Source organism: Sciurus vulgaris (assembly GCF_902686455.1).
Source record: "Sciurus vulgaris genome assembly, chromosome: 1".
Taxonomy (NCBI): Eukaryota; Metazoa; Chordata; class Mammalia; order Rodentia; family Sciuridae; genus Sciurus; species Sciurus vulgaris.
In genome coordinates, this window is record NC_136461.1 from 29,004,022 (window position 1) to 29,028,060 (window position 24,039).

At 40.3% G+C, this 24,039-nt stretch overlaps 1 protein-coding gene across 2 annotated transcripts; it reads left to right on the forward strand.

Moving 5' to 3' along the window:
- Positions 1-11,577: 11,577 nt before the first annotated feature.
- AKIRIN1 (akirin 1) lies at positions 11,578-24,039 on the forward strand. 2 transcript variants are annotated; one of them, XM_079113849.1, is made up of 5 exons: positions 11,587-11,940; positions 17,410-17,550; positions 20,877-21,011; positions 22,572-22,643; positions 23,234-24,039. In XM_079113849.1, exons 1-5 carry the CDS (start codon positions 11,721-11,723, stop codon positions 23,242-23,244), a joined length of 579 nt encoding a protein of 192 aa, XP_078969975.1. In that variant the 5' UTR covers positions 11,587-11,720; the 3' UTR covers positions 23,245-24,039. The 2 variants fall into 2 exon arrangements, with proteins under 2 accessions (XP_078969976.1, XP_078969975.1); XM_079113850.1 differs by lacking the exon at positions 20,877-21,011 and having other exon boundaries at positions 11,578-11,940.

Genomic DNA, 24,039 nt, shown 5'->3' on the forward strand with positions numbered 1-24,039 from the left:
ATGAAGAAGAATGAAATTATGGCATTTGCCAGTAAATGGATGGAACTGGAGAATATCATGCTAAGTGAAATAAGCCAATCCCAAAACACCAAAGGCTGAATGTTTTCTCTGATATGTGGATACTAACTCACTATAAGGGGCAGTAGGGAAGAATAGAAGTACTTTGGATTAGACAACAGGGAATGAAGGAAAGGGAGAGGGAATGGGAATAGGAAAGATAGTAGAATGAATCAGACATTACTATGCTATTTGCATATATGATTACAAGACCAATGTAATTCTACATCATGTACAACCAGAAGAAGAACTTATATTCCATATATGTATAACATGTCAAAATGCATTCTCTCATGTATAACAAATGAGAACAAAATTTTTAAAAGATTATTGGGGGCTGTAAAATGGTGTCAGTTACAAGTTTCCAGTGGTGGTGTTATGGTCATACTTTTGGCGGGGGTGGGTGAAGTTTAACCAAAGCTGTTTAGTTTCTTTTGGTCAGACAAATGGATTTCTATTCATTTTTGAATTCTGCTTCTATTTGTCCTGTCTTTCTAAGAGCTACATAAATCTCCTTCTAATAATTCTTTTTCCACTTTAGTTATCCAAATTTCTTCCCTGGTTGGCATTCCGTTGGAATTCTAGTGGTCTGCTGTATGTAGCACTTAATTAGCCATGAGTTTCTTCTGGATGATGTACCCCCAAAGGTGAGATGTTGAAGATTTCACTAGAACAATTTCATAGGGTTGAAAAATGTAAGGAAGATAGAGTTCATCAATTATGCCACCAACTGCAAGGAAGGGAAAACTCTGTTTTCCCAGTTAAAAGCAACTTTTAAAATTGTAAAAATGTGGCAAGAATTCCTTTAACCTGTACCCAGCACTCTGGAACTATTGAACTCTTGGTTCAAAAATGTACTGATTTTCATCAAATGGTGAGGGGACAAGTGGATATCCACATGCAAAGAGTGAAGTTGGACCCCCCCTACCTCACTCCATACACAAAAGTTTAGTAAAAATGGATCATAGACTTGAAGGTAAGAATTAAAAGTATAAAACTCCTAGATGGAAACATAAAGGTAAATTCATACGTTTGGCACAGTGACATGTGTCTGTAGTCGCAGCTAGTTTGGAGCCTGAGGCAAGAGAATCACTTGGGGCAGGTTGGGAATCAGCCTAGACAACAGAGTGAGACCTCATCTCAGAAAAGGAAAAAAAAACCAAAAAGGATGTATTCATGACCTTGGGTTAAAAAATGGTTTCATAGATGTATTGAACATATAAGTGAGGACTGGGGATGTAGCTTAGTGATAGGGCACTTATCCAGAATGTGCAAGGCCCTGGGTTTAATCTCCAATACTTCCAAAAAATCTGTCTGTGTGTGTGTGTGTGTGTGTGTGTGTGTGTGTGTGTGTGAAAATAGGTACATTGGGCTACCTCAAAAGTAAAACATTTGTGTGGTAAACTATACCTTAAGAAAGCAAAAAAACGACCCACTAAATAGGATAAAATATTTGAAAAGATTTATCTTATAATAGCTTTGTTCAAATATATAAACAGTTTTTAAAAAAAAACATATAGCCTGATTAAAAATTGGACAAAAGAGTTAAATAGGCATTTCTCCAAAGAAGATCTATGAATGGCCAATAACCATATTTAAAAATACTCAACATCATTTGGTATTGGCTATTATAGAAATGCAAATCGAAATCACAATGAGATCTATCTACCACTTTACAACCATGTGACACTGCTTTTATTGTTGTTGCCAGTAACCCTGATTGGCATTCTGTTGCAATTTTAGGGGTCTGCTGTTGCAGTTAAATAACCATGATTGTCTTGAATTAACCATGATTTAGAAGTCAAACAATCAAGATTAGTTAATTGCCACAAACAGCAGACCACAAGAATTTTCGTAATCTGACATTTTTAGTCTGATGAAATTATTCTAATAAATCCTCTGTGTCTTACCTTCAGTGGGCACATTATCCAGAAGTCAAGCCTGAACCTGGAGAAAGGAAGGGAGGAAAAGACATTGAATTCAACCAATGATTGATAGCCAACCAATGACCAAATGAGTCAGTCAATCATGCTTACACAATGAAGCCCCAATAAATACTCTGGCTTAGTGAACTCTGCCTGACTGCTGCCATACCACCCTCATGGACAAGAACCATGTGCAGCCCATCGAGTTGGCCAGGGTCACTGAAATGCTGAAAGGACCAGCTTGCAGCAAAAATACACACAAGTGCTTGTGGAATTTATGGACGACACACGCTGCTCAATCATCCACAATGTGAAAGGCCTCAAGCTCAAGGGTATTCACCCTATTGAAGTCAGAGTGAGAGGTTCAAAGGCTATGCTGAACTTGAACTTGGGTCCTGTATGTTGACCACTTGATCTATGGGATGATCTGTGACTGTTAAATAAAGTGTTTGTGCTATTAAAAATATTACATAAATAAAGCTTAGTGAAACGTTATGATTGGTGAATACATTGATGTGTCAGGAGGTTGATATGCCCTGATTCCAAAGGGAGAGAGCATTTCTAGAAGCTCTGCATTTGGAACCCTCTGAGACCTCACTCTACCTGTCTCTTCATTTTATGGTCCTGACTTGTATCCTTAATATAATTGTAGTATATCACTTTCCCAAATTCTGGGAATCATTTAAGGAAATCATCAAACCTCGAGGGAACTGTGGGAACCCCCAAATTGGTAGCCAGTTGGCCAGAAGTGCAGGTAGCTTATGGATGCCTGAGTGTGACTGACATCTGAAGTGAGGTCAGTCTTGTTGGGGATCATGACCTATAATTTGTGGGTTCTGTGATAACTTCAGGTGGGTAGTGCCAGAATTTTATTACTGGTTGGTATAAAAATATTACCCTATATGGCAGTATTAGTCAGCTTTCTGTCACTGTGACCAAAATACCTGATAATAACAACTTAGCATAGAAAAAGTGTATTTAGGTTCATGATTTCAGAGATTTCAGTCCATGGTCAGCAGGCTCCATTACTCTGGGCCTGAGGTGAGGCAGAACATCATGGCAGAAGGGTGTGGCAAAGGAAGTTGCTCAGTTCCCCGTAGATGGGAAGGAGAATAGGGAGCAAGGAGCCAGGGACAAATAAAATGATTCCCAAGGCATGCCCCCAGGTGACCCACTTCCTCTGGTCACACCCCACCTGTCTACAGTTACCACCCAGTAATCTACTCAAATTATTAAACTATCACACGGATTAATCTACTGATTAGGTTAGTTTTCTTGATCTGATCATGTCACCTCCTGCATTGACACAGGAGTTTTTGAGGGGAACCCCTCATATTCGAACCACAACAATGGCAAAAGGTGCAATTAAATTAAGGATCTTGAGCTGAAGTGTTTTTCCTGGTATCACTGTAAGAGGGAGGCAGAGGGAAATTTGACACAGAAAAGGACAAGGCGATATGACCAGAGAAACAGACCAGAATGATACAGCTACAAGCTGACAAATGTTGCCAGGGACCAAAAGTTAGAGGAGGCAAGGAACAGATTCTGCCCAGAAATTCCAGATGGTTCATGACCCTGATAACATCTTGATTTTGGCCCAATGAGACTGATTTCAGACATCTGGGCTCCAGAACTATGAAAGAACACACTGCTGTCGTTTAAGTCATCAAGTTGTAGCAGGCCGGGAGCCGTGGCACATGACTGTATGACCAGCAATTTAGGAGGCTGAAGCAGGAGGCTGGAAAGTTTTCAGCCAGCCTGGGCAACTTAGTGAGACCCTGTGTTGAAATATAAAAAGGACAGCGGATGTAATTCAATGTTAAAGCTTCCCTAGGTTCAATCCCAGTACAAAACAAAACAAAACAAAACCCTGCCGTATAATAAGCTACCTCCCATGAAGTATGGTAGAAGTGAAGTATAAATGTGCCTAGAGAGGTGAAGAAATTTCCCCAACGTCCTGCCACAAAACCAAGGTACACATCCAGTCTATCTGGCTCCAGATCCTGTGCTTCTGAGGGCTACACTATTCTGGAACTAATGGAAAGAAGATCCTTGCTGCTCACCATGTTGCTGTGAACTCCACATTCACCTCCTCACAACCTTCAAACTTCTGCTCCTTGCAACCCCACACCTGGTGCTGGTTTCTGCATTAGAAGTTCTTTCAGACTAAAGGAAGAAAAGGCATCCCCAGCTTCCCTCAGGAAAGGGAATTTTCTTGTAAAGACTCATAAAATAGGGGTCACAAAAACATCTCTGGTTGAATGACCAAGCTTTGTGGAAATAAACTCTTGTTTTATGACACTCGGGATCAGTAATAGCTGTAGTGTCTAGCAACTGAAATCATCATTCCCCACCTCCCCTCCAGGTTGTCATCCATTACTTCCAGCCCAATTCATTCTTTTTTGGGGGGTGGGGTAACCAGGGATTGAACTCAGAGGCACTCAAAAACTGAGACACATTCCCAGCCCTATTTTGTATTTAGAGACAGGGTCTCACTGAGTTGCTTAATGCCTCACTGTTGCTGAGGCTGGCTTTGAACTCGAGATCCTGAACCTCCCAAGCCACTGGGATTACAGGTGTGCACCACCATGCCTGGCCTAATTCAATCTTCCATTATCCTGACACAGATCATCTCTGTCCTCGTCTCAACTTCTTCCTATTGCACCTATGGATGACTTTCTTTCTCCAGTCTCCCTCTAAATCCCTCTTGATCTCTTCGTTCTCCTACATAATCATGGTTTCTGCTTGCTGCTTTTTCTTTCTATGTCTTTATTACTGCTTTACTCCTAGTCAAATGCCTCCAAAAGGCTATGTTTAGGTCAGACTTTTTTGGGTGGTCCAGCTCTCATTTTAGACCCTCTTTATGGTATTTAGAGTCCATTCAATGAATTCAAAGAATTACATGATAGTTTACTTTTCAATGTTGATACTTGCAATATGTTGGAAATCTTATTCTTTGCAATATTTAATTTCAGGATGAAAAATTTAAATGTCAACTTAAAAATATGCAATGGGGTACACAATTTTTCAAAATTGTTTTAGAGGATGTGCAAGCAAAATAGCTGGCCCTTTGCCCAACTTCTTCTTTGGTCAGAATTCCATAACAACGAGAAGAAAGTCTGTGAGCTAAAAAGTAAAGAAAGACTAACTGAAAATAAGTTCCATCAACTGGGCAAGCATTCAGACTTACAATACAAGCTATGCTAAGCATTGGAGATATATTATCTCAGTTATCCTGACAAATAACCAGTGATGAAGGTTCATTATATAGGTGAGGAAACTGAGGCTCAAAAAGGTTGTGATAGGCCCACCAATGGAATGTAGTCCATAACAGAGCTTGATTTTGAACCCACACCTGCCTGATTCACACATCTGAGTTTTAGCCTCTTCACTCTGCTATTTAGCAGAGTACCGGGCCTTCCGTAGCTCCTGGCCCTGAGAATAGGAGTAACTGGCCCAGCAGGAGCCGGCAGCAGTGGCATCAAGAGCCACACCAGCAGAAAGGAGGCAAAGGAACAACTCAGGGAGCAATGGCAAGAAGACCCAAGGCACTCTGGTACTGGTTCCAATACTGGACAGCTTCTGACACCTGTAACAAAGGAAGACAGAGTGACCTCTGGTGGCCTAAGGGCCACCCCTCCCCTGCCATATTGAGAGATAGAAAGGGAGGACTCTGCCGTCCTGCCCTATCTTACTGGTTACAACTGTGGGTGATAAGGAAGGGGTAAGAAGGGGACACCTCAGACACTTGCTACCAGATCATTCCTCTGCCTTTGCTCCACATTTCTTGAACATCCATGGCATTTAGTTATACCTCTTTTTTCCTCCCTTTTATCTGTCATACTCTATCAACTTTCTATTAACTCCTTCCCAAAAGTAACATAGAGGCCTGCAATTAATTTCCATCAATTTGTCTTATAGTTGTTGTTTCATATAAAAAAAGCTGCCATGTTGTCTAGCTTGTCTAGAATTAAAACTTCTTAAATTATGCCTTTTATTATTATATCATATTATGCAGTCTTTTTACTTTAGATTCCTCCTGATATGAACATTGCTTCTCCTGCCTTCCCTTTATTGCATTTGCCAGGTATGTCTTGCCCACTTGTATTTTCAACTCTAACACTGTATGTATGTATATATGTATGTATTGTACTGAGGATTGAACCCAGAGCCACTCTAACACTGAGGCACACCCCCCAGGCCCCACACCTGGTTTTTGTTTTTTGTTTTTGAGGCAGAGTCTAAGTTGCCCAGGTTGGCTTTGAACTTTCTATCCTCCTGCCTCAGCCTCCTGAGTAGCTGTGATCACAGGTGTGCACCACTGCACCCAGCTCTATCACTGTGTTAAACTTGCTTCTTATACACAGCACATAGTTTGTTTTTAACTCAATCTGACAGTTTCTTTCAATCGGTAATTCTATTTATTTACATTTAGTTGCAATTGTTAACACTTAAGTTCTGATCATTTATATTACGATTATTATTTATTTTAGTTTGCTGATATCTCATCCTTTTCCTTGCTTATGTCAGTCTGATAAAATTACCATCTGATCCCCTTTTTGCTTGTTGATTTTTTAAAAATTATTTTAGTTGTTGATGAACCTTTAATTTTTTATTTATTTATATGTAGTGCTGAGAATCAAACCCAGTGCCTTACACATGCCAGGCAAGTGCTCTGCCACTGAGTCACAACCCCAACCCTTTAAATTTTGAGTTCTGCTATACTCTTCCATTTTACTTATGATTTCTTTTCTTTTTCCTATGCTTATTATTGACATATTTTTCTGTTACATGTATCTTAAAAATCTACTATTTGCCCTATAGAGATGCTTTGTCCCCTCACTTCCTTCTTCCCTTTCCCCAAAAAGATCTTTCAGAAGAATCTTATTTCCCCATTCTCCTTCAACTGTTCATATCCATGAAATCTGTGAATGGATTTTACCACTCCCATAGGTTCATTTCCACACTAGTCTCTAGGTTTTGCACAGATAATCTGGTGCTCTTTCTTTCAGGCCACTATTGGAGGTTCTTTTGAAGTAGTCTCTTCCATTTCATTAATCATTTTAGCCTTCATATTATATATTTCCAGAGAGTCAGTCAGCATCCAATGGATATATATTATATGCTTCCATGATCTATCAATATCTAATGGATATCCAATGGATATTGACAGATTATCTAGACTATCATATAATTTCATGTTATATATAAACAATCAAAACACAAATATATAGAAGTTATATAGTTACATTAATATAGCATGTATAAATATATCACTTATATTTTATTATAACTGATTTCCTTTGTAAGCATATGTATTGTATTTTACATGCCTAAAAATACTCAGAGAAGGGGTTTATTGCAGGTAAGAAAAGGCTAATTTGTAGCTGGGGGTGTAGCTCAGTGGTAAAGCACTGGCCAAGCTTTGCACGAAGACCTGGATTCTATTCCAGCACTACAAAAAAAAATCACAAACAAAAACAAAATTAAAAAGAAAAAAACCAAAAACAGAGAGAGAAAAGGCTAATCCAAGGCTAGAGGTGTCACTCAGTGGTAGGGTTGCTTGTCCAGCATATACAAGGCCCTGAATTTGATCCTAGCACCTAAAAGGAAGGAGGGAAGGAAGGAAGGGAGGGAGGGAGGAATTGATTGATTCAGCTAGCCCTACAATTTCACTTACCATTTCTACACCAATGACTTGCCCAATTATTTTTCTCTAGTCCAAACTACTCTTTTTTTGTTTTTGGTGCTGAGGATTGAACTCAGGGCCTTGTACATGCGAGGCAGGCACTCTACCAACTGAGCTATATCCCCACCTCCCCAAATTACTCTTAAATTCTAGACTCACATATTTACAAATATACCCACTTAAGAATTATATGCGATGTTTTAAAGCAACCTCTAACTCAATATGTCCAAAACCTGATCATCTTCCTCCCCTACTTGATCCTTTTCCAATGAAAACTTTCTCAGAAAATAACTCTTGAGAAAGCCAGAAACCTAGGAGTCATGCTTGAGTCCTTCATCTCCCTCATCTCCATACTGAGTTTTTACCAAGATCTGTTGAATTTCATCTCCTAAAATTTGTTCATGTCTGTCTACTTTTCTCCGTAGCTTGAAGGTCATTGGAGACCTTACCTGTTTGAGTGGAATGGGATGGGGGCACAGGTCAGATAGGTGTTGGTTGATAGGTAGTGGATGAGAGGTAATAAAAGGAAACTGTAAACACAGCTCCTTTGGAGCCTCTGGGGAAAGAATACTGGCAGATTTTGGAAGATGCTATCCTTTCTCCTTTCATTCCCTCTCTGTCTTTTTAGTCCAACCACACCCCTAGGTTGTATAACAGTGAAAAGGCAGAGCCTCAGACCTTTTGGTGAGCTTTCAAAAGGTAAACCCCCAAGTGAAAACATTAAAGACCATGTGTGTGCTGGCAAGTGAGAGTTTCCTTGCAATATTATAAAACTAATAATACAATGCATAATCTAAATGGATGCAATAATCTCTTTCCAGATCACCTTCATCCATCCCTGATCGCCTCTGATCTGTTCTCCATATTGCAGCCAGGAATCCTTTTAAATGTAAATGTGTTCATGACCTGCCAGTCTTTCCTGACTTCATTCATGTTCTGTACCACAATCACTTGAGACTTTTTTTAATTCCTCAAACACACTGTGGTCTCTTCTATCACAGGTCTTTCTATATGCTATCCTCTCTGCCCAGAATGTCTCTACCCTCTCTTGGTTTTGTTAACTCCTACTATTCCTCAGCTCTTAGCTCAAATGCTACCTCTTCAGAAAAATCTTTATTGCAATCCAAGACAGGTTCGGATTCCTGGTTTGGATGCTCTCATGTCATCCTGTCCTTTTCCTTCCTAGTACTTGTCACAGACTGTAATTATATGTTGTTGTGATTCCTTGATTAATATGTCATCTCTAACAGACTAGAAACCCTATGGAGGATAGGAAGCAAGCCTCTTTTCATGCTGAAGTATCCTCAACCACAATACTTTGATGGTATAATGCCTACCAAATAGACATACTCAATTATGTGTGGGGTGGGGGGATGATGCATGCATATGACTGATCAGGTGCCTGTATATGTAAAGCAAAGCAAACATGGACTGTGGTGACCTCATAAAGAGACACCACACTGAGCAGCCCTTTCAGAGTAGCCCATTTGCCTCCCTCAAAGACATTTATTTCTCGTTGCATCACTCATCTGTGCAACATAGAATATACCACCTACTTGTTTAGTTTCTGAATCATCTGAATCCACCCTCATTCAGCAATGTGGTCTATCAGCTTTCAGAGATAGAGAAAACAATAATTGCCATTTATTCATTTGACCAATAGTTATTCTGTGCCCACCCCTGCTGTATTCAAACACTGCTGGATTCAGATGGGGAAATACAGATAAACAATGACAGGTTATCCTTCTCAAAGAATGTATGGTTTTGAAGCACAGTCAGATATATAAACAAACTATAACTTCCTCTTTTAAAACACTAATATTAGAAGCCACGCTCAAAGTTTTAAAGGATCACAGAGAAGAGTGACTATCAAAGCACTTAGCAAAAGCCTACCTAAAGGAAGTGCTATGTAGAATGACTATGGGACATATGTTCAAACTTTCTAAGCTTTAACTTTGGACCTGTTCATACCACAAGAAAGCAATTTACTTGGACCACATTAAACAAACCCCCTTAAAAAATAACCATCACTAGGTTGCTTTTTATGTTCTTGGTTTTTATTGGCCTAAGAAACATCCACATGGGAAAAAAAGAAATATCATGTAAATTTTGCTTTTGCATTTGTTGTTCAAATAGTCTTAATTGTTTTATTACATCACTGTTTCCTAAAGTCAGATAAGAAATTACCTTTAGAATTTAGTGATACAAAAACAAGACAAAACATAACTGTGGTTTGTCTCCTCTGATGAAATTATTCTTTTCAGATGACAAATCTGTTCATTTTTGCTCTGGCATCCAGAAAGCACAGAACTAAATTTCAAATGTAGTTAGTCATGTTTAACTCCAGGATAATTGTAATCTTTTTAACCTCTGGTTCTAATATTCTATTTCTCGTTTTCTCGCCAATTGTGAACCTTCTTTTTTTTTTTTTTAGTTGTAGATGGACACAGTACCTTTGTTCTATTTATTTTTATGTGGTGCTGAGGATCGAACTCAGTGCCTCACACGAGCTAGGTAAGCACCCTAACACTGAGCTACAGTCCCAGCCCCAATTGTAAACCTTCTTTATATTCTTATGGACGACAGATGGACTAAAATAAACTTAATGTGAACTGAGAATGTAGCATCTCACTGGCAGAGTGTGTGCCCAGTGTTAGCAAGACCCTGGGTTTGATATCCAGAACTAAAAAAAAAAAAGAAAGAAAGAAAAGAAAAAGAAAAAGCCTTAACATGCTCAGTTACAGTCACTTTAGAACTACTTCTCCTAGTTTGCAAGAATAAATGCAAAAATACATGACTTATGATAGTTAAAGAATCCGGAGAAACTGGAGGACTCACAGAGAAAAAAAAAAAAGGAACTAGATGTATGCTGTATGCCCACATTCTCCAACTCAAATGTTGGGGCACACTGATCTGGCATATGAACTATTAGAAAAAGAGATGTTGGAGCCCAGGAGACATGATCATTATTTAATATATATAGATATATTTTTTATATTATATATATTTATATATGTAGAGTTACAGAAAGGCTTTAAGTTTTTTGAGATCACAGATCCCTCCAATGACTCGCTGAAAGCACTAGAGCGCCCCTGGAAAATACAAGCACAGTTCCTAAAAGTAGAACCTTCCTGTGTTCTATTCATTTTTCCAGAATATCAAAAGCACTTTTCAGCAGGCACCGCCGTAGAGTATTCAGAGAAACCCGAGGAAGAACCTGCCTGAGTTGCCAGGTCAGATGGGGAGACTGGTAAATCAGCTATCAGGCGAAGTTCCTAAAGCTCAGGTACCATGCTTAGATAGGTTTAAGCCAGTGAGTTGTTTTGTTTGTTTTTAACTTTTTGTGTGTGTCATAAACCCATTTGATGAGTTAAGGTACAGGTCATCTATCCCCAAAATTCATCCACAAACACACCTCTCCACAATTTTGCCCGTAATGTCCTAGGGTTCTTGTACTTCCTAAAACCCATCCTCAGATCATCCGTCATGTTTAAATGCAGATTCCCCCGGACGAGGCGGAATGCCCTCGATGACCTTTTAGAATCGCTGCTCTTTCATCCCGCGGACAAGAGCGGCCTAGGAGATTACCGGGCCCCGAGTCCCCGGGACCCTCACGGTCTCCCCAGGCCCTTCCAGCTCTCCCCTCCCCCACGCCCGTGCCGCGCAGGTGCGAAAAGCTCAGGGGCCACCCGGGCGCGACGGCCCGGGAGCAGGGGGATGGGACCCCCGGAGGGGCGGAGGCGGGGGTGGGGGCCTTCCCGGTGTTGCCTGGCGACCGCGCTCTCCGCCCAGGCTGTTCCACTTCCTCGGCAGGGGCGCCGCGGGCCGCTCAGTCGGTGACCGACCTCCCGGAGCGGCCCTCTTCCGGCTTGCCCCCCTCCTCCGGGCGGTGGCGAGCTCCCGTGACGTCACAGGAGGCGGGGCCAGCGCCGCTGCCGGGTGCTGGAGGCGCCATTGGAGCCGGCTTGGCTTGCGAGCCCCGCTGAGGAGCTGGAACTTGGGCCGCAGCCGCCGCCGCGTCCGCCCCTGGTCCCTGGCCCCTCAGCGGCATGGCGTGCGGGGCGACGCTGAAGCGACCCATGGAGTTCGAGGCGGCGCTGCTGAGCCCCGGTTCCCCGAAGCGGCGGCGCTGCGCCCCTCTGCCCGGCCCCACTCCGGGCCTCAGGCCCCCGGACGCGGAGCCGCCGCCACCGCTTCAGACGCAGACCCCGCCGCCGACTCTCCAGCAGCCCGCCCCGCCCGGCAGCGAGCGGCGCCTTCCAACTCCGGGTAACCTGCGCTGCTGCGGGCTTGGCAGGAAGCCAGGCCCAGGCATTGGGGGCGGGGGTGTGGGAAGGGGTCGAGAACGTCGGGCGAATTCACCCACGGACCCCCTCTTTGCTTTAAGAAAAGGGAACTGGGGTGCTGCTGGGCCTGGCTGCTTCCGGGCATGGGAGACATCCGGGAGGGGTAGTGGCCCCACGGTGTCGGTTTTCGGTTTTCCTGGAGCTGGAGAACCTGGAGGAGTGGGCACCTAAAGGCAGACGGGAATACCGGAGCCGCTCTGAGCCCTCCGGGTCCCTGAAACCCCTCTTATCTCCGCTGCAGCCCGCCGCCCTGCAGATCCAGTGGGCCATGGGAAATTGGATTCTGCTCACGAACCCGGCCTTGAGGGTGGCGGGTGGGGGCGGGTTACTCGGAAGGGGCGTTGAGTATGTGCAGCTCAGCACCGTAATATAGATTGTAGGAAGACCTGATTTCCAGACGTCTTTAGGGACTAGAGGCCGTCTCAGGAGTCATGGAATCCGATTTCAATCTATTTCTAAAAGGGACTGGCCAAGTTTTATTCTATGGCTATTGTCTTGTACCATATATGACTTGAAAGCGGTAGGTCATTGGCCGGAATTTGAGGATCTTTCAACATACAGAGGTTCTCGTAGTAGGAATTCAACTGCCTAACGCAGGGACACTTCCTTCAATAAGGCATTCCACTTTGGCATAGGGGAGGACTGGTGTGACAGTAAAGATACATATCATATTGCATTAGTAGAGGAGAAGGTGCATCGACATTAATAATCAGCTATTTTAAAGAACATCCAGAAATGAGGGGCTCCTAAAAGTGGATTTGGGCAGGTTATTTCTTTGTGTGTTTTTCTGTTCCTCAAGCTTAAAGCAATCCCCTTTAAACCATTCTTTCCTTACCACTTTTCAGTTACCAGTGCCTTTAGTTTCATTTCCTCCTTCCTCTATGTCTCTACATATCCACAGTGCAGATTTAGGCCCTCATTTCCACACCAAGATTCTTGCAGCTAGGAGAGTCCTCCGGACTTTTTTTTTTTTTTTTCTCCTTCCCCATTCTGGGAGTGGAACCCAGGACCTCCAGCACTGCTGGGCAAGTGCTGCACCACTGAGATACCTGCCTAGCTCTCATCCAGACTTTAGATCCTTACTGTGTTCACTTCTTTGGTCCTTGAAATTCAAAGGATTTATCAACTATAACTATATCTTACCTAGTCAGTTTTGAGGGTTGGAGTGTTTGTTTTTCTTTGGCTTGGTACTAGGGATAGAACCACTGAGCTTTATGTCCCTAACACTTTTTAAATTTTGACACAGGGTCTCAGTTTCCGAGCCTAGCCTGGAACTTGTGATCCTCTTGCCACAGCCTCCCAAGTTAATGGGATTACAGGCGTGCCCTAGTCAGTTTTTTAAACATTTTCTTAAAAGTCCGCCTCTACTCTTTCCCCCAGATCCGTGCTGCTGTGCCTGTATCATGTCGTTTCCCCCTTGTTTGCTAATTCCACTGCAGTGATTTCTTCAAGTAACGTCCAATACCCAACCTGCCCCTTATGGAACTCTATTCTGCTTTAAATTCCCTGATCATTTAATGTTGTACAGCTTTATGCACAGGATGAGATATTTGTAAAAGTTTTTTTCTGAAGGACTCTCAAAGCAAGGGGCAGGACTGGTGAGGTAGTACACACCTGTAGTCCCAGCTACTGGGGAGGCTGAGACAGGAGGATCACTTGAGGCCTAAAGTTTCACTGAATTTGTAATGTGTGTGTGTGTGTGTGTATGTGGTATTTTTTTTTTTCCCCTTCCACTGATCATGGATACTCATATAATCTTTTGGGGTCTCTCTTCTACAAAATGGAATTAATACTTGCTCCGTCTATATTTTGTTGAGGAACCACCTAGATAGCTACAAAAGCTACTTTAAAAAGGACAGTGATGGATTTTATGTAAATATTGTATTTCTTCAGTATTATTCTAGACTAGTAGTGTTGTCATCCACATTACAATAAATGCTTAATAAATGGTTGTTGAATGTATTTGGGAGCCTGAATATGGCAGTATAGTAATGAGGTACTTTCATTCTTTTTTGTGTATGTGTGTGTGTGTGTGTGTGTGTGTGTGTGTGTGTGTATGCGTGTATGCACGCACTGGGACTCACACAGACAGGGACTACTGCTTTTTAAATCTTAAAAACCTAGTGTTTGCAAATATCATGCCCAAAAAAAAAATCATGCAAACTAGTTTCTTGGTCATTTATGTTAAATTTTATTTGAAATGAAATATTTAGTTTTTAAAAGATGAGTAGTTTCTTTTGGGCGGGGAGATAATGGGGATCGAACCCAAGGCACACTTAGCTTGTGTTCTAGCTCTGGCACTGAACTATATCCTCAGCTCCTCTTGTGTGTGATGCTTGGGATCAAACCCAGGGCCTCACCCTTGCTAGGCAAGCACCCTATTATTGAGCTATACCCCCAGCCCCATGTTTCTTAATGCTTATTTGGTTTTATCAGGAGAGATATAGAAAGTATTACTGATTCATAATTTGATGCTTTCGTTTAAGTGAAAGGTGCCTTGTGGATTAGAAAGGAAAAATGGGGAAAGGGATGTTAGTTGCTATACTAACAATAAAGTAAACTAATGGAAAAGTAAGTTTAATAATCAGTGACTTCATTTTATAATATCGCAGTTATCTCAGTTGTAAACTTCTGTCAGAAATCGTCAAGAAACTTTACTTTACATTTAAAAAAGGATATGTATAATATGAGCACTTTGTGGAATGACCTAAGCCTTTTATTGCTTAAATTTTGGGTAACAAGTGGATGCCAGGCATTAAAGGGGATTGCTGACCTCAGGGAGATGTGGAGATGTTTATAAACATGGAGTGAGTCTGTATGCAAAACTTTTTTTTTTTTTTAAAGTACTGAGGATTGAACCCAAGGACGCTGTACCACTGAGTTGCATACCTAGACTTTTTATTTTATATTTTGAGACAGGGTCTCACTAAATCTCTGAGACTGGCCTCGAATTTGCAGTCCTCCTTCCTTAGCCTCCTGTATTGCTGGGATTATAGGCCTGCATCACCACTCCTGGCAGAAAGCAATTAATTGATCATGACTTGTGAGTTGGAGAATACATTCTGGTTTGAGATAGCATTTTAGCTAGCTGGGTCTACAGTAACATTTGGAGGAATGGTACAACCCCTTGTCAAGCAAATGGAAATTGCTAGAGCAAGGGCCCCAAACACTGCCAATTGAATAACTAATAGTTTAATGCAACTAGCTTATAGTGGGAGAGGGAACTGGGAAAATATATTGGGACTGTGTGTTTAAGGCATATTTAAGAATCTGAATTTTGATCTAGCAATTAGGAACCATGGTACAGTTTTGAGGGTGGGTTTAGCCTGATAGAAACTGGCAGCACTACCTCAAATAATGAGAATCAAGGATTAAAATTAGCATCCACTATTAAAGAACTTTGCATTTTTCTTTTTTAAAAAAAATACTGTTTCCTGTTTTATGAGTTCTTCAGAAGAAAATCACACCTACTTCCTTATTTTTCTGCTTTGGATGTGCATATTCTTAGAATTAATAGTCTTTTCACTAACCTCAAAGTTGTATCTTTCCATTTGTACACTTACCATACAGGAGACCATTATAGAGGTTTGTTTATCAAAGAGCTTCTGTTCTCTTGAGCATTGTCCTCATACTTGTCCTTTCTTGTTTAAAGACATTGCAGTTCCTTACATCCTTGTATTAAATCTGGCAAGTATGTGCTTGAGGAATAGTACATCTTAAAAATGAAGACCTTGTAAATTCAAGGATCTAAAATAGGAACTTCATAGCACTCTTATAAAGGAAAGCAATGCTCACCCTACATTGTTCCAGCATTTAGGTGGAGAGTTAAGGAGTTTACCTATGTATGGAGCTACTTGGAGTTCATATCACTTCCTAGAGAGTACCATCACTGTTTATGGCATTATTAATTAATCTTTGATTTTGATTCTCACTACCTAATCAAATGGGCATTTGACATTTATACTGAAGAACTAAAGATCTTGAATGACTTCCCAAGATATAGTCACATAGGTATTAATAGCACTAACATCTCCCACCATTAAAAAATAGGATACCCAGCGTAGACACAAAAATAATTTGAATGGAGACAAGGATGATACCATTTTCTGGGTTTTTATGTTTTGTGGTTTTTTAGTTTTCTTTTTTTTTTTTTGGCATTACTGGGGGTTGAACCCAATGGCTGTTTACCACTGTGTTATATCCCTAGCCCTCTCTGTCTGTGTATTTATTTATTTATTTTTAAGACAGCATCTCACTATGTTGCCAAGGCTATCCATGAACTTGGAATCCTCCTACCCCTCAGCCACCTGAGTACCTGGGATTACAGGTGTGAACCATGGTGCTCCAGCTTTTTGTTGTTTTGTTTTTAGGAGACCTTATAATGTCTGGCAGGTGAATGTAGTATTATACCACAAAAATGAGAAACTTGAAAACTATATCCTTCCAGATTCTTTGTTGTTTTTAGGAATATACTTTCAAGGTAGTTATTGGTGTTTCCTGAACTCCCTTTAATAGCCTTAGCAAATTTGGTTTGTGATTTTTCTTGACTCAGAATAGCAATCTGAATCCTACCAAATGTTGCCTCTTGTAGGATCAGAAAATTCTTGTCGCAACTCTGAGTATAACTCTAAGCAATAAATCTCAGCTTCCGCCTTAGTGTCTAGGCTGTAAACATAGTTTTTGTATTCTTCCTCAAAGATCTTAAGTCTCACCTTGGGACAGAAACTTCATTGTTAGAAGGCACTGGATGATAAGAGACTCACCCCTTAATACTGTAGCCTCTGAAAATGTAACAAATAACGATCAAAAATAACTTCTGCTAGGCGCAGTGGTGCCCACTTATAATCCTGGTAACTCAGGAGTTTGAGGCAGGAGGATCACAAGTTAGAAGCCAACCTGGGCAACTTAGTGAAACCTTGGCTCAAAGTTTTTTTTAAAAAGGGGATTGGAGATGTAGCTTGGTGGTAGAGCACCCCCCCCCCATTCAATCCCTAGTACCACTAAAATAAAATAAAACCCAAACAACTTCCTATTAGATAAAGGGAGGTTCCTTTTACTATAAATTGTACTAGTTAATCATCCAGCAAACAGCCATTCTGATCTTCATTGCCATGGGAAAACAAGTGCGCAGAACTGTCTGGGATAGCTTATGCCAAAATAGCTGCTGTTCTACACATTGTTGAAATAGCAGCAATAAGAGCACACTATCTGGGGCTATAGGAGGAGTGTTTTACACAGTATCAGTGTTTATTTTTTAATACAAATAACATTTGGGGAAGATAGGAGATTGAGAACTGCATGCTAAAGGGAATATTTAAAGTCTATAGTCAAAAGACCTACTTTCTGAAGAATGTTTAAAGAAATGACACAGTGCTTGTTTCTTTTTTGTTAGAGCAAATTTTTCAGAACATAAAGCAAGAATATAGTCGTTATCAGAGGTGGAGACATTTAGAAGTTGTTCTCAATCAGAGTGAAGCTTGTACTTCAGAAAACCAGCCTCACTCCTCAGCACTCACAGCACCTAGTTCTCCAGGTAAGCATGCCTTCATATGCAAAATGGATATATTTAAAAGTTTATAAATTGTACTTAAAATGGTAGCTTCCTGATCCCGAATTGAGCTCTTCTAAAGTAATTAAATTTGTAGTTGCAAAAAGTAGTTACTACTTACACTTTTAAAACCATAGTCACAATTGAAAAGACCTTATATTGTTTGGTGTTTATCCACCCAGTATAAAAGCATGCTCCTTTATAACTGGAATGTTGGCTACATGTGGCTATTTGATTTTAACTTATTTAAAGATAAGTAAAATTTAAGAGTTCAGTTTCTCGGATGTAGCGATTATATTTCAAGTGCACATAGTAGCCATATGTGGCTGTTATATTGGGCAGCAAACTATAGGTCATTTCTATTCCTTAGAATGTTCTGTTGAACAGTGCTGCTGTATAACATCATTTACAGGTGGCCAGTGGAATGTGCTCAAGAGTATAATCTCAGGCTGGGCATGGTGGTGCACACCTGTAATCCCAGCAGTTCAGGAGGCTAAGGCAGGAGGATCTCGAGTTCAAAGTCAGCCTCAATAACTTAGCCTGGCCATAAGCAATTCAGTGAGACCCTGTCTCTAAATTAAATATATAAAAGGGCTGGGGTTGTGGCTCAGCAGTTAAGTGCCTTGGTTCAAACTCCAGTACCAAAAAAAAAAATAGAATCTCAGTGTTGGAGGGAATCTTCTTGGTCATTTTGTGAATAAAACTTTCCTACCATTTCCCTGCAAATAGTCAGCAGGCCTGTATTTGAACATCTACAGTGGTGGTAGGCTGTCTCCTTTAACAGTAGAGGAGTTTGTTTCCTCACAGAGGATCCTACTTAACAGTTCTAAAGGTTAAAAAATTACCTTGGTCTGGGGGTGTAAGCTCAGTGGTAGAGCACTTGTCTTACATGTGTAAAGGACTGGGTTCGATCCTCAGCACCACGTAAAAATAAATAAAGATATTGAGTCCATCTACAACTGAAAAAAATATATAATTTTTTTTTTTTTTTTTTTTTTAACCTTGCATTGAGTGCAGTGGTGCATACCTGCAATCCAGTTTGGGAGGCTAAGGCAGGAGGATCGCAAGTTTGAGGCAAGCTCAGCAATTTAATGAGACCCCATCTCAAAATCAAAAATTTTTTCAAGGGCTGGGGCTGTAGCTCAGTACCAGTTAAATAAATATATAAAAAAGTTGCCTTGATTAAGAATTATCTTCTAATAGAAGTTGTTTACCCGGAAGTGAGGCGAGGGGAGAATGGGGAGAAACTGCTTAACAGGTAAGGAGTTTTTACACTTTGGAGTAGAGTAATGGAAATGTTTTAGAACTAGGAAGAGATGGTTGTTGAACAACATTGTGCCTATATTAAATGCCACTGAATTGTTCACTTTAAAATGGCTTATTCTCTGTTATGTGAATTTTAGTTTAATATACTGCTATTATTTGCAGTGCTGGGGATCACACCCAGGACTTCATGTATGCTAAGCAGGTATTCAACCACTGAGCTACACTACCAGTCCAAGAAAAGAATCCCCCTACCCCCTCGCCTCCCTTGGTACTGGGAATTGAACCCAGAGGCACTTTACCACTGGGCTACATCCCCAGCCATTTTTTATTTTGAGACTGGGTCTCCCTGAGTTGGGCCTCAGCCTCTCAAGTCACTGGGATTACAGATGTGAGCCACCATGCCTAGCAAGTTATTTTTAAAATTTGCTTATAATCCAAATCTCAGGGACAGTAAATACCTTTCTAATTGCCTTTGCATGTACATAAATGTAGACCTTTCAATGATTAGAGCTAGCAAGTCTCTGCTAATAGTTTTTTTTGAGACTTTAGTAATATAATTTTAAAGTAATAAAATATGTTACGGGTAGAGAATTTATTACAAATGATGTTTGTGAACTTAGTGAACCAGCAGGCAAGGCTAGTACGCAGGGCTGGTTCACTAAGTGACCAAAGAAGGGGCTTCAGTCAGGTTTCATTTGTAGAGCAAGATAAATGCTTTTTAGTTTAAGCAAAAATGATTTGTTTCTGGGTATTAAATGGCTTGAACCATCTGTTTTTCTGTGTTAAATGGCTTAAAGACTAATAGGAATGAAGAAAAACAGATCCTAGTGTGATCTCTGAAAAACACCTCCGAAACTGGGCCACCACTGAGGCCGCTGCTTTATCTTGATCAGGAAACCACCTTTGGGATCTGTTGCTCCAGTTGCCACTCCAAAACCAGGCTGTTTGTCCTTTAGCCTTACCACTGAAATAGGTGCCTGATTTAAGCTTATCCCCTACACTTATTTCAGTAATGAATTTAGATCTTTTTTGAGTGAATCTGATTGGCAAAACCTAATGACATATTAATCTTAGCTACCAAGGAGCTGAAAAAATGCAGTTTTAAATTTCACAGCCTCTGCTCGGAAAGGGACAGAAAGGACACCGAAAAAGGTTATAATAGATATTAATAGACATTTAAGCAAGGTAATCCATAGTGTTTACCATGGAAGTTCTTATTCTCATGATAAATTTCCATGTGTTTTTTTGTTGTTGTTTTGCAGTGCTGGGGATTGAACCCAGGCCCTTGCACATGTTAGGCAAGTGCTGTACCACTGAGCTACAGCCCCAACCTTTTTTTCTTTATTTTTTAAATTTTTATTTTGAAACAGTGTCTTGATAAGTTGTCTGAGCTGGTCTTGAGCTTGTGATCCTCCTGCCTTAGCCTCCCAAGTAGCTGGAATTATAGGCGAGCACCACCAGCTTGTCTCCTTTAGTTATAATTTAGAAAGGAATTTTTTGTGAATATGTTTGAACTTGTTAAGAACATGATTCAGTGACCTTAAAGGTTAATGACTTTAACAGGTTTGTTTTTTTTTTTATATTGGGCAAGTCATTTGGTCTCCTGAACTTCAGATTGCCCATACCAACCTGTGGAATCACCTGTGGAGCTTAAAAATAAAAGCTACTAAACCCTGCCACAGAATTAAATCAGAATGTATGTCTTGTTAATTTTACAGACCTTGTAACTAGTTGGTTAAACGTAGGTCTAGATGACCTCCAAATCTAGTAGCTCTTATGTTCTGAGTCTAGTTCCCTAATCTGGACTGGAGATTTTACATTCACTTTAAACTTTTCGTTTTTGTCCTGAACATTGAGTATGAACAGATTTTTATGGCATCATAACTTTTTCTGAATGAAGATCAGTTATCACACCTGAATACATGTTCTTCCTACATTAATTTACCTTTTCCTTTGCTTTATGAAATAAAGGCAGAAGCAGAATTGTTACTTACAAACCTTAGAACCTTAATGTATTATGTAAACTAGACTTATCTTTTGGCCAGGTTCCTCCTGGATGAAGAAGGACCAGCCCACCTTTACCCTTCGACAAGTTGGAATAATATGTGAGAGGCTCTTAAAAGACTATGAAGATAAAATTCGGGAGGAGTATGAGCAAATCCTCAATACCAAACTAGCAGGTAGGCCCAGGCAATAATTATGCTATCATTGTTAATAGGATTCAGTAAAAATTAACCCTCAGTTAAGTGACAAAAAAAGAACAGGACTTCATGCAAAAAAGGTCATTGATTTGAGCTACCCAGTTGGTTAACAGGTGGTAGGATGTGGTACTAACCTCCCACCAGGCATTTGGGAGGAGTGCAGTATTATTAATACATTTAAAGTTCTGAATGGAATCACTTTGTGAATATAGGAAGTTAGGCATCTTGTAATTTGATACACCTATAATTTCACTTTTGGAAGGCTGAGACAGGAGGATCACAAGTTCAGGCCATTCTGGGCAACTTAGATCCTGTTTGAAAATAAAATTTTTAAAAAGGACTAGGGATGTAGCTTAGTGGTGGAGCACTTGCCTAGCATTCACAAGGCCCTGGGTCCAATCCCTTGGTACCAGGGTAGGGTAGAGTGGCACAATGTTGGGATCAGAGTGGTTTTAGGTCACCACTTCTGTCTGTAATAATATCATTTTTTAATCTGGTGACCCATATAGCATGGTTCATTAGACTATTAATTGATCAGCTTTATTTAATTATGTGTGCGTGTGCAGCACTGGGGGGTTGAACCCAGGGTGCTTTATCACTGAGCTATATCCCCATCCCTTTCCTTATTTTTGAGACAGGATCTCACTGAGTTGCCCATGCTGGCCTCTAAATTTGGGATCCTCCTGTCTCAGCCACCTGAATTACTGGAATTACTGGTGTGCAACCACTATGCCTAGCAAGAGGTCTGCTTTAAATTGAGAACTGTTGTGTTAAGCAAAGTTAAATAGGTTTCCTTTTAGAACTTCGGATCCTTTAATATACTTACAGTTTATATTTTAAGAAAATATTTTAGAGACTAGGAGTAGAGCTTGATTATAGAGTGTGCCTAGCATGTGCAAGGCCTTGGGTTCAGTTCCTTTGTCAGTTGACTCTAAGTTACTTCTATTTTCACAGATGTCATGCTACTTCTTCCTTAAAATGAATTTCCTTTAGAGAATGGTATTTTTGAAGAACTATCTACAATTACATAGTATAGGATTTTATTTTAGGTTTCTGCCATCCTCCTCTTCCATTCATGTTTTTTTCAATGTGTATGTTAAAATTTATAGCAAAAAGAGGACTTAGGGGAAAAAAAAAAAAATCCCCAGAGGCTGGGGATGTGGCTCAGTGGTGGAATGTTTACCTAGCATGCAGAAGACCTTGGGTACAAAACAAAACATAGAAGATTTGCTAAAATTTGCTGGTCTGTTGTATTGAGCACATATCTCTTTCTTGGAAGCGGGTAGGTGATGGGAGCTTATATAAGGGAAGAGGTTTTTAGGAAAATATTACCATAAATGATCAGTAACCAAATCTAGGAAGCAAAAATTGGGATCTGGGATCTTAAGGGAAGGATCTCAGAATGACCTTTATAAGGAAGTGTTAAGAAGGCAGAGAATTCAAACTGGGAAGATAAATGTGATCCTGATACTTGATTCTTGAAAAATTGGGATTGGGGGCAGTTTCTGGGATACATATATGCTGTTTTTTCCTTCACAGAACAGTATGAATCTTTTGTGAAATTCACACATGATCAGATTATGCGGCGATATGGGACAAGACCAACAAGCTGTAAGTGTGCCATATTTTTCTTTGGATTTTCCAAGTACTGAGAACAAGGTGTTGACACAGAATATCTTGTCCCCGAGAGCAAAAAGCCCCTGTTAAGTACAATAATGCCCAGCACTGTTAAGCCTTTTAAATATTCAGTAAATCTTAACATGTTCCTCACAATAACACTATGAGGTAGGAGCCATTAGCCTCATTTTATAGTAAGGATAGCACTTAAGAGAGCTTAAGTAATTTGCCTGAGTTCATATAGCTACTGGTTCAAGCCAGGATTAAAACCTAAGGTATTCTGGCTGCAGCACCAATTTATTTTTCTCCAAAAAAGTGGTTCCAGTTGTTCATTTATGAAAGTTGTTTCCTTAAGCTAACTTATTAGGTTTATGGTCAAGATTTCTTAATTCTAAATATTTTGTAACTACCAGTTACTCAAAGCATAAATTATAAATATATCTAACTGAACTTCAGCCAGGTTTCTTATAAAGTTTAGTACTTTATAAGTGGTGACACATATGCTGTTAATGAATGTTAGAAAAGCATGATAGTACATTTTTTAGTATTCTTACCCTCTTTTGCTTTTAATTCCTAATTTGCAGATGTATCCTGAAGCTTTCTTGCATTATCTGGGTACCAGGTTTGACCTCAAGAGATGGCTGCTGTACACTTTTTGCAACTGGTTTGATATCACATTTCAGCTCCAAACTTTGCATCCTGAGAACACTTAAACGTTTCTGCAGGTCCATTTTATACAACTTGAAAGACCTTAAAACTTTCTGGTTGCCACAAGCATATCTTTCTTTTCTGCTCATCCAATAAACAGCTGTGCCCTACTGTGATAGATTTTTCCAAACAAAAATACCTGGAGCAGCAGTTTAGCAAAATATGCCTTCAGTGGCACTCAACAAATGGAGTTTCCCCAAGCACAGTTCTGTAAGAAGTGTGTGTGAGAGTGTGTGTATGTGTGTGTATGTATATTTTAAGTTATTATTTGTATTGTGCAGATTTTTTTTGATCTTGGGGATTCTGGCTGTGAATTTGATGCACGACAATTATGGTTAAAAACATTTGCTTGGTCTACAGAAGATCATTAATGTTTTGTGACCATATAAGTTGTAACAGTGGATTGTTTTATGTGTAGGTATTATTGTTAAATACAGGGACTGTTTCCAGGCACAGAATATGAATCATAAGTTAGGATGGACATTAGATGTGATTATGAGGATATAGCAAAGGTCTGCGGTCCTAGATCTACAAATGTGTGGTGAGAAATTAGAACAAACTGGAGACAGGCCATTGACACATGGACTCTACCTAGTCGTGTTAGGAAAAAAAAAAAAATCTTTTGACTCCAAGCCTTAAAATACCCCGTGGAGTCGGCGCTCACCTCATTCATACAATCAAA

Bases quoted from the DNA above. Each gene is read 5' to 3' on its own strand.
- AKIRIN1 (XM_079113849.1), top strand. From the start codon at position 11,721: ATGGCGTGCGGGGCGACGCTGAAGCGACCCATGGAGTTCGAGGCGGCG. The intron at 11,941-17,409 runs GTAACCTGCGCT...CTTTTTTGTTAG, and splicing joins GCGGCGCCTTCCAACTCCGG to AGCAAATTTTTCAGAACATA. The intron at 21,012-22,571 runs GTAGGCCCAGGC...TTTCCTTCACAG, and splicing joins CCTCAATACCAAACTAGCAG to AACAGTATGAATCTTTTGTG.